This window comes from Ruditapes philippinarum, unplaced genomic scaffold (genome assembly GCF_026571515.1).
Source record: "Ruditapes philippinarum isolate M1 unplaced genomic scaffold, ASM2657151v2 ctg17709_1_1_1_1, whole genome shotgun sequence".
NCBI classification, from domain to species: Eukaryota; Metazoa; Mollusca; class Bivalvia; order Venerida; family Veneridae; genus Ruditapes; species Ruditapes philippinarum.
Window position 1 is genome coordinate 5261 of NW_026859542.1, and position 11796 is coordinate 17056.

The 11796-nt window shown below is 32.1% G+C and overlaps 1 protein-coding gene across 1 annotated transcript; it reads left to right on the forward strand.

The window, feature by feature from the left end:
• Positions 1 to 286: 286 nt before the first annotated feature.
• On the forward strand, positions 287 to 10217 carry LOC132756898 (uncharacterized). The gene is made up of 4 exons (XM_060748045.1): positions 287 to 597; positions 2699 to 2890; positions 8712 to 8836; positions 9823 to 10217. Exons 1-4 carry the CDS (start codon positions 546 to 548, stop codon positions 10063 to 10065), a joined length of 612 nt encoding a protein of 203 aa, XP_060604028.1. The 5' UTR covers positions 287 to 545; the 3' UTR covers positions 10066 to 10217.
• The last annotated feature ends 1579 nt before the right edge of the window (positions 10218 to 11796 follow it).

Consider the following 11796-nt stretch of genomic DNA (forward strand, 5'->3'; position numbering starts at 1 on the left):
GTATGAGGGGAAATAAACCTAAAGAAACATTAGTGGGGCATAATTGTATTTAAATTTAATGTAAAAAATATGTAATACCTTCATGATATGACCATGATATTTGATATAATTATATACATTTTATTAGTGTTACTTCAATTCTTATTAATTTATCAGAAAACTAAAAAGAACATATTACACACATAAATGTTTTTGTGGTTTTTGTTGTTGTTGCAATAGTTAACTAAATACCTGATGCAACAATGCACGCTAAATATCGCTTCATTAATCACGTACCAATTTACGAGTAGTGAAGGGATAAATTAAATATTGTTTCAAGTATAAAGGACATGTTAATATCAAATGTTTATATCAGGAAGTTAAGATGTCGGTTGTTAAGTGGTTTTAAAAAGCAACTGTTCAACTATGTTCATAAGGAGTAATTAATAAATGATGTATATAACATCCGTTTCATCATTTAATCAAATGAAGAGATGTTTAGAGTATACGTTTAACTGACTTGATGATTTAAGTGAAAATTTAAAAGAAAAAATAGACAATACAAAATGGTAGGAACTGTATCATTCTTCGTTCTTTTGTCAGTGTCATGTTGTAAAGGTAATAATATTAACGTTATATATCTAAATTGATTCTTTCATAATATCTGTATTTTGTAAGTTATATGTTTTTTGCAACCTGCTTTTTTAAATAACAATTAAGGCGGTTGTTTTAGTAACATTATTATGTTTTGTATATCTTTGTTAACATGCGCAAATCAACAAATTAGCATTTATTCACGTTTGTCACACACTGAATTTCTTACTTTCTATAAATTCGTTTTCAGTACAAAGCTTGTCAAAATTCACTATCTCTAATAAATTTAAGTAAATAGTAAGAAAAAACAACTTTTTATAGCAAGGAGTACACTTGACAAAAATTGTTTTGGGGTATCATTAGTTAAAAAAGAGGGACTATTTCTTAAAGAAGGCGGGTATAAAGGGCCATTTTCAAAATGAAACCTGTTCATCTTAATTTGATTTGAATAACGGTATTATTAGTGATTTTGCTGTGTTTATTGATTTTTGCCATTTTTTTTCAGTTATTGCTAGTATAATGTATGGTTTTATGTTGTTGATTTATTGTGTTTAAAAAGATAAGGTCAGTTTTTTATTTGTTTGGGTCGTCAGACCAAACAAATAATGGTAGCGAAATTTCAGAGTCTAATGCTATTAATTGCAAATGCCGAAAGTAGTCCACTTTTTTTGAAGCGGTTACTTCCATTTATATGTACACTAACGCCGTAAAATTCAGTGGATATCACTGCGTAAAGATGGTCAAAGACAGGCGCATTAATTTTCAAGCAAAATAATTTCCGAATGGTCGAAGATTTCTAATATTGTTTTATTGAATTTTCTGATCGAAAATAAGTAAATACAAAGCGGACATTCAATCTCTGACACAGAAGTTTACGACAAACCTACAACAAGTAGTTCTCAAAACAGCTTAAAACTAGCGATTTAAAAGAAAGAAATATTTTTATTTTGTTACAAGTATCCAACAAATTACAACGAATTCAAAGTTTAAAAGTAGCGTTGGCTTATAGAATTGTCAATAAATGTACAATCACAAATTACGCGGATGAATACGATTTTATCAATGAAAATACTATTTTTAGCGATGTCGATTACCGAATACTACACAAACCGAGTAGTGGAATATACAGATTCTACATGTCGTGTTTGGGCGAGAAGATTTTCGCTAAATTATTTACTTCAATTTTAAACAACAGGTTTATCCTGAACAAAATACCTCGAAATTAATAAGGATTACAAACCCGAAATGCAATGGAAGTTCTAAATTTAGATTGACTTGATGTTATTCAGACATGTTAGTATAACTGCTCCGTGGTGCAGGGGTAACGCGCTCGCTTATTGAGTGAGAGGTCCGGAGTTCAAATCCCAGTCGAGGAAACTTTTTTTTTATTCTTTTTTAAGTGTCTTTGTTAAGGAAGTAGCCATGATATGCAAGGATAAAGTGTGGCTGTCGTAAAAAATGAACATAAATGTTTTTTTGATGCAACTCTTGTTATGCAGAATTCCGTATGTATCAAACTCCTTGCCTTGCAAAATTAATTATAATACATAAAAATAAACTTATACAGGAAAATACATACATATATACAGTACGATTTAGATTGCAAAGATCAGAAAATACCACAGAACTTGCAGACATTTGATTCTTTATAAATATACATGCTTAAAGTAAGCTCCGGGATTATTTACATCTGTGTTAAACAACAGTTTAAGTCGTTACAAGCCCTAATTTTTCTTCAGGCCGTTCACATATAAATTCACCGTGGTTGAAGGGTTTTCGCGCTCGCTTAGGAAGCGAGAGGTCTGGAGTTCAATTACCAGTAAAGGCAACTTTTTTTTCAAATTGTTTAAGTCAAATAAACATTGGATTAAATATCAGTGTTGCAATTAGTCTTAAAACGCTGGAAAGCATTGGTGGCACTTTCTTACATTCTGAGACCCAAACAAATTCAGCGCATTCTGTGCTTTGATTACAGCTGTAATCATAAAAAGAATGTACAGGAAATTACCGAAACAGAATATGTTGAAGGTGATTTTACCCGACCATCTTGTTTTTATCTCTCAAATTTAACATAAACTATGGAAATATAAGTAATTCATAGGTATTTTGTTTCTACATTATGAAGGTACGCTCTACATATCTAGTGGAACCTCTGACTGGCTAGGTTACAATAATAGTTGTATTCCAGCCACACCAAAAGTAAAAGTTGGTACTGACATGAATTATTACCTTGATGAAAGTCTTGATGTAGATTTGCCGTCCAATGACAAAGTATGGGTCGGTTATTACAAGGTTGTTAGAGTATTTGAGTATATAGGTAAGTAAAAATGTACGTCATATAGTTACTGTTTAACTCATAAGCAAGTCAGAAAGGTCTTACAGAAAATATGAGTTAGCAATACATTTTGTTTTATAATTTTGAAGAAGAAAACTTTATTTGTAGCACCAAATGTATATATACGAGTTTCTCGTTAAAAGATTCTAGATTTTAAAACAAGTAATATATGTGGGCAATATACCCATGAGTAATCAAAGCACTGAAAGTACTGAAGTATACATTGCTTGATAATATAATCCATTTTTGTCATCAAAGTCATGTTGATTTTAACCTACTGACCTCGAAAACAATAGGGATCGGGTCATCTTCTGACCAAGTCAATGTCCCTAACAAGTGACTCACATGCACCAAGGCTTTTTTCTTCCAAAGTTATTTACAAGTAAAATGGTTTCCTGCGGGGAATGATATAAAGATATTTCATTTAACTATTTTCAACATTGTTTTGGGAGAGGGGAATAAATAAACGTTTGTATCAGGAATATAGTTGACAATAATCGACCAAAATAGAAGACTGGTGACCGTTGCTGACCGAAGAAGGTCGAACATAAAACAATTAAATGTACATGTATTTCTTTTTAAGAAAATGATTAAATAAGCCTACCATTTTATGAATAATTCCAAGCAAAAAAATAAAATAAAGTAAACACACAAGTTTACGCAGAAAATATTTCTATTTATTATCACAGATGCCACTACGAATATTTTAATTTTGTAGATTTTCAGTATAAACAATTTATTGTTTGTAAAATTTGAGATACAATGATAATTTTTAAATACATCATTCAAGTTTTTCCCACCTTAAACGGTAAAATAATTATAGAAAATTAGAAATATCACGTAATAGTTTTTTGTTCTTAATTAGGTGTAATTCCGTAACGTACCGACAAGCGGTAATTAGCCAGGTTTTCGAAAAGGTCAATTAACCAATCGTGTACGGTTTACAGATCACATGCTCCTCCATGTAGCGAAAACAGGTCACGTGCTCCTCCATGCCTCAAAAGTTAAACGCGTACCAATACCCTGCGTTCTCCAGACCGCAGGGAATGAGACAAGGAAGATGTGAGTGTATTGCTAGGAAAGCTGATAGATGAGCAATAAAGAAATCATTTTTTGAAACACCCGGTAAATGGACTGCAGTATAGAATATTGAAACAGTCATATTGAGTTTCCAGTGATGCTATCTAATAAAATACATGATCTGGCTTGGACTCTATACAAAGTCAATTAATTGAATCATCCTACAAGACTTAATTACCAAATTATAGTACATTTCCATGTTACAAATCTACGTACTGTACTTTGATACATTGATACAAAAAAAAAACAAATAAAAAGTAAAAGTTAATTATTAAAATGATTGAAAAGTCTAATTTTATGGGTATTTTTATTCATATACCTTTCTTAACGCGGGTCCAATGTGGTTTTCGGGTTTCCCATGTTTTTACGCTGACTGTTTTTCACACTGTACTTATTACAAAAAATAACTGACATTTTACAAAGGTAATAAAATTTATGTAATAGTTATTCATTTAAACGGTTGAAAAATGTACATGTATTTAGTAGCACTTTTTTAAATATATCTATTTTATCGCAAGTAAAATGTGCTTGTTTGTTTGTTTTTTTGTTTTTGTTTTTTTGGCTTTTCTATGTTTTTGACGCTAGGCAGTAACATAGTCGAAAAACACTTTCATACAATGTTTATTACAAAATATTACTGATATTTTACATTGCTTACAAATATAATGTTATAATCATTCATTTAGACGGTTGAAAAATTTATTTAATAGTTCTTATTTTAAAAATGTCCATTTCATCGCCAGTAAAATGTGTTGTTTTTTTTTGTTTTTTTTTGGCTTTTCCATGTTTTTGACGCTAGACCGTTACGTAGCCGAAAAACACTTTCATACTGTATTTATAAAAATAATATCACTGACATTTTCCATTGGTAACAAAGAAAGTAATAGTTATTCATTTAAAAGGTTGAAAAAAATTAATAGCGGCTCTTGTTTTAACTACGACTATTTTATCGCCCGTAAAAATGTGTTTTTCGGCTTTTCCATGTTTTTGACGCTAGACTGTTACGTTGCCGAAAAACACTTTCATATCGCATTAAATACAGAATAGAATCATTCTCTAATTTACACTGGTTGCAAAAAGAAAGTAAATTTTAATCATTTAAAGGATAGAAAAAAGTAGATAAAACTAATTTTGTTGGAATTATACCAATTGTATCGCCGTAAAAAGTGTTTTTCGGCTTATCCATATTTTTTAAGCTTACCCGTTGAGTTCCCAAAAACATTTTTATAGTGTGTTCTTTTCGATATAATGCTGACAATTGATAAATTTATTGATCGGAATTGTGAAAAACAATTTCTCTAGTGATTAAAATGGAAATTAGCATATATTTTTTCTGCCTGTGACATGTGTTTTTTTGGCTTTTTCTATGTACTTGCCGCAATTATATATTGCTTGCTATAAACTTTGTAAAAGAGTTTTATGCAATAAATTTATGTTATGTTATGTTATGTTTTTCGGCTTTTCTATGTGCGACGCAGCTCAGCGAATACATTCATCAGCGTATTTTATGATATATTATCGATTTAAAACTGATATTATTGAACCCATTTCATCAAATAACCATCATAAATTATTTATATTGCTGAATTTAATCACAGCCTTAATATTTCTTTATATTTTAAGTGTTTTTCGGTATTTTTTTGGTGTTTTTCGGTGTTTTTCGGCAATTCCATGCACCCATCAATATAAGCAGATTAAAATAATTCCTATTTTCTGAACATAAATTTAATGTATTTATTTCTTAATGCTTACACTGATTTACAGTTAGTTTCAAATGATTATTTCTTATCGTCGAATCTGGCCACATATGCCTATATTTAGCTCCATGCTCTGGCTTAATCGTCAATATCCGAAGTTTGAAGAATTGTTATGGGTCGAACGGTCGAGCGGCCGAATCTTTATTTTTACCCGTACTGTCAGAATCAGGCAATCTTCGCTGAATTTCGAAACATATTTCTTTTCAAAAATCTAAGGCATACAAAAGTGAAAGGAAAGTCATGTGTAAAAACGGTATTCAAAAGAATAGCTAACGAAATTTCTATTTTTCGAAGCCACGATAATTGCCATGTATTTTTTTTCTTAAAAAAAAAAAAAACAACAAAAAATCATTTTCCGGTATACGCTGATAAATTTTGTTACGGAGCTCCATACTCATTTTGTAAAACATTTTAGGCAAATTTTATTGCATAAATGTAAATCAGGAATTTGAGATGTTTCGTCCCAGTTATATAACTTTACTATATTTACGATGTATTCATTCATGCTAGCAAGCGCATGCGTATATGCGAAGGTATAAACTACGATTTTATCAATGAACTGCTATTTTTTGTTTTCTTTAAAGGAATGTAGAGTCTATTATTTCATGAAAATGAACGATTTTGAACTTTCAAAGCATTTAAACAACTTTGCAAACACTATTTTAATGATGTGTAGTCGGAATGTAACGCTACTGCAGAATGAAGAACTAGTTTCTATAGCGGGTTTTATTCGGGAGTGGATGTTGTTCGGTAACGACTTAACCTGTAACGATTTCTGAGATATAGGTACATTGCAAGCAATGTATACAAAAATGACATATGCCCATCCAAGTGTAAATTGTCAGTGACCAGGTAAAAATTATGATATGCCTTATTTATTGACTGACAACGGTTTTGATCATGTTAACCAAAAGCCAACCAATTTTGCAATTACAATTACGATGTCATGAATGGCTTTGCTTCTATGGTAAATAGTATTCGCAATTTAATAATGAATATATAAACAAAGAAAATTAATGTGTTCTTGATTGGCTTTGCTGCTATTATAAATATTTACTGTAATATAATTATGTAGCATCTCAGAGTATACTATTTGTCCACTACTCAGTCAGACCTTTTTTCTCAGTTATTCTTTAAGGAAAATATTGAACCTGGCCATTACATGCACTTTTGTTGTTTGAAAATTTATAATATAAATGAGATATATACATGAATAAATGGATGTGTAATATGACTCTGCAGATCATTACTGCTTCGAACTGAAGTTCCCATTATAAATCCTGGAACATGCAATATCGCATAAATTGTAAAAAGAAATTCTGGTTAGACATTGGCTGGCACATGAAAGACACTGTTAAATTCTGAGAAAATTTAAAATCTGTATAAAAAATATTTCAATCATAAATAGAAGATAATGCGGAAAAAATATATATATGAAGAAGAAACTTGTTTACAAACAGATGTTTAATATTGAACTTTACTTTGCTTCTCAAACCACTTGATGTAATTTTTGTGTTTACACAAATCAATCTGCTGCTTTAATTATAAGTCAACTTTCTGACAAACAAACATTTTGTCCGACACTTCTAGAGGATAAGTATCAGTAAATTTATACATACCAGTATATTAAAGAAGAGACCATTAAACCCTTTACTGCATGAGCATTTTATGAAAAATGGCTGTTGTCAGTGAAAAATCTACCGTTACAGGTTCAAATTGCTATAAAACTATAAAAACAGCAAAACAGCTTTGAACAATACTTATCAAACTTGGCACAAATGTTAACTGGACCATTGCCTTTGTAATCTTAAATTTACTGTTACCATGGCAAAGAGGGGACATCTAAAAATTACTCAAAATTTCAGTAAGCAATGTATAATTTTGAATAAGAAAAATATATTTGTATGGTGGCTGTTTTGTGCCATTTGTGTTTTCGCCCCGCGCCCCTGCCAAGCGAAAAGTCGAAAATTAACAAGTTAAAATGGCAGGGTCTTGGAGCGAAAACTCGCTTATTAGCGAGGGCGCGGGGCCAAGTTTAATAAATAAAACTTCATCCCCCGGGGGAGCGGAGCGAGATTTGAAAAAATAAAACCGCTTGGTCGCGGGAAGAAAACACGCTAATTAGCGGGGACGGGGGGCGAAGTTTAAATAAATAAAACTTCGCCGCGTGCCCCCGCTTATAAGTATGTTTTCGTCCCGCGACCCCGCCGAGCAAAAAGTCGAGAATAAACAAGTTAAAACGGCGGGGGCGCGGAGCGAAAACACGCTTAAAAGCGAGGGCGCGGGGCGAAGTTTGATAAAATAAACTTCAGCCCGCGAAATCGCGGAGCGCGATTTAAGTTATAAAACGGCGGGGTCGCGGGACAAAAACACCTAATTTGCGTGGGCGCGGAGCGAAGTTTAATAATTAATAATTAATACCTATGTTACTATATATAGTAACAAAATCTAGGGTATTCCAAGGCCATTATGGCAAGATCTAGGTCATAATGCGATTTACTCGGCATTATTCTTCATGGCAAAGAGGGGACATCTCAAAATTGCCAAAAATCACAAGTGTGGGGGCCTAAATAAGACATTTTTCACCATTTGAGACAACGAAAAGGAAGGGGGGGGGGTGAAAAAAGGCGTTCATAAGCGTGTAAATCTGGTAATGGGTTAAACAATTTAGGATATTTTTCTTTTGGCTACGTCAGTTATATGATCCGGTTATCTACATGTACATAGATACACATGCATTCTGTACATTAAGTTTCATTATTTATAACATTTAATGTCTTAAGTTAATCCATTACAATAACGTAAAGTAAAGCTATGTTTCATTACATTGAAGTTTAAGAAGAATTTTTTTTCCAGGAAATACCGATTAAACATACAATTATGATACGTTGTGATTTTAGATGTATTCTTATCGGATCACTTTACAAAAAAATGTTCTATATATTAGCGATATGTTATATATTTAGGATGTGTTTCGATGAAAAGCATTACCAGCAACGAACAACATCCCTTTGTTGAAATAAACGGAGATCCTGGACATTGTTTTCCGGGATGTGATGATCACACTGTAGTTGGCGTTACAAAAACAAAGGTGAATTTGTTATAATTTATGTAACTATCAAGCAATTTCATATGTCTATAAATGTATAATTTGTATAACTTTAGTATATATAGGTTTTTTAGATGGTTGTGGAAGCATATAGTAAGAAATGTTTTCTTATGTGTGCTAGAGATTTTCTGAATACAGTGCAACAAAAGTAACCCTTTGAAACATTGAATACTTAGTTAATGAAAGTTCAACATTCCTCATTTGCAATGACAGACAATGAAAAGTATTCAAGCCTTCAAACTTAAAGAGTTAAGATAATTATATATTATTTATTTCACTTACACATAGGCGAGTACAAGCGACCTTTAAAATAGAAAAAAAAGTTTCCTAAAAGAATGCCCCTAATGCCAAAATTAAAAATGTAGCAGGCTTGGTTTGATTGTGCCTGTTCATGGTCGATACTGGAAATTTACGCTCCAAAGCACTCTCTAAAGATCGCCATTCCGTAGAGAGCGGTGTATGTAGCCAAAGTAAAAATATGCGTGTGTTCTTAACGAGAAAACAATTGGCGTGATATGGATGAATTCTAATTGTTCAGACCTCCAATACAGTTACGTCTATTGGCTTTTTAAAAGAATGGGAAAGGTTGTACATGTATATAAATATACATATAGTGTTCATATTTTAGTGCTTAGTGTTAATTAAATGCTGATGTTAAAGAAATTAGAAATCTCTTGACACATTTTAATTTTTTAATCCACTTTACATTTTTTAGAATTAATTTAAATACAGTCACTTAATTGGGACAAAGTTATACTGTATATAATAATATCATATAAAAGAAAAAATGTATTCTGAAGTAAATGACCAGTCTTTGACGAGTCAATGACCAATGTACGTACACCAACTTACCTTTATTGAAAATGTTTCACTTATATGGTTTTCATCCATCTATAAACCGACAATTAAAGTTGTGTTTAAATTCTGACTTTGATCAGTCACATTTTTACCATGGATTTGTGTTTCAGTGTTACTGCCTGGGTTCAGACATATCGTTAGCAAAACCTACACAGACTGGATGTACTCACGAATGTAACCACCCTATTGTTGCATGTGGTTATGATAGTACGGTTATGAATTTTGCTCTCCTATCAATTTACAAAATGAACCCACATGGTAAGTTCCTTCGATATATCAAGGGCATTACTAAATATTATTCCATGTCACAGAGATGTATCATAGAAATGTTTAGTTATATAATTTACAGATAAGTATGATCCAGTTTAACTGAACCATCATAAAAGTTTTCTAAAGGCTCTCTACCTAAGTATTCAGTGTTTAACAGGTGGTCTTTGGTCGCAATATAAGAATTCCTCTATTTCTGTACCTGTTTATTATGCATATCCACATTCAACTACGAAATAAAGTAACTATTCAACAAGGCTTTATTCAAAGTACGTCTCGTTGAATGCCATTGACAAGATATATAGATATAAATATTCTATTATCATATTTTTTTTTTATTTTTTTTTTTGTTTTTTTTTTTTTTATTATTTTGTTTATGCGTCACACCGACACAGTATAGGTTATATGGCGACGTTCCACTTATTGGTGCAGGAAAATCTCAGGTGCCCTTCCGGCATTAGGACACCTGTCGTGAGTAGAATCACCGACGTTCCGTACCACTGCGGTATACCGTACCCCAGATATTGCTCGATATTATGAGGACTTTCATCCCATTTCGCGACTTTGAACGGGGAACGAAGGTAAGTTCAGCTACGATATTTTATAAACTTATGGCTATTTCATTTATCTCAACGGGTTTTATATATCTAAAGGTATTTTTGTAGCTCTAAAAGACGTAAAAGTATTACAGGTATTTGTAAAATTGAATAAACTACCCCTAAACGATCCGCTGCTCACTAGAAAATACTGACCGCGATACTGTAGAATCGTTAGAAATTATTATCTTAACAATATAAAAAAAATTGAATCGAGCATTTTTTTATTCACAATCCAATATGCTTTGTCAAAATTTCAGACAAAAAGTGCGAAAGTACAAAAAGATACAGGGCAAAAAAAAATACAAGAAAGTGTACCGAGTATTGATTTTAAGTGTACAGAGTATTGCAAAATAGCCCAACTTTAGTGTACTGTGTATTGCAAAACAATATGAGCTCATTAGTATGGAAAATCGATATTTTTGTCTAATTTTCACGTCTGTTTATCGATTCCATTTTATTTTGCTGATAATGCACTGTTTATGTGATATTTATTCAAATATTTCAAATTCAACAATGCATTTTCAGTGTTATAACTGTTTATTTCCTACGGGCAAATACAGAGATTTAATTTCCCATTTGATTGAAAATCACAATATGGATGAAATAAAGTGTGTGCATGGTCGGAAGCAGGGTCAGGAGTAGGGTAGAACCATCAAAATTGACGATAAAAATCTTCAAATACATGTCCCAAGAAACTGTAATCAAGGAGACCCATCTCTGAAAAGAAGAAGAATAACAAAACATATTTAGATGACATTAATAATAGGTTTTTACAGGGCAAGTTTGTCTTAAGAAACATATCGAAAACACTTAGTGAAATATTGGCTCGAGTACTTATGCCGTCTAAGCATGCCGGTATCGTCTTACCCTTTTACTGCATGAGCATTGCGATCATTGAATTAAGCCTCTTGTTTTAAGTTCAAACTGCTATGAAACTATAAAAAAATGCTTCAATACTGATCAAACTGGGCACAAATGTTGGCTGGACCATAGCCTGTGGAATAGCATGCTCAATTTTAAATTTCCAGTTACTATGGCAACAATTGCCAAAAATCTCTATTTTGAGTTGTTTGTTTTTCCATCAAAACTGATTTCAAGGCGCAGCAACTTCTCAATTGATTGAAATAAAGTCAAAGGTTGTTGGCGTTGATAACACGGTACCTTTAAATCGGCCTGAGACAATTTTAGCCCCCCTCACAAGCCCCAAATCTTCTCGGC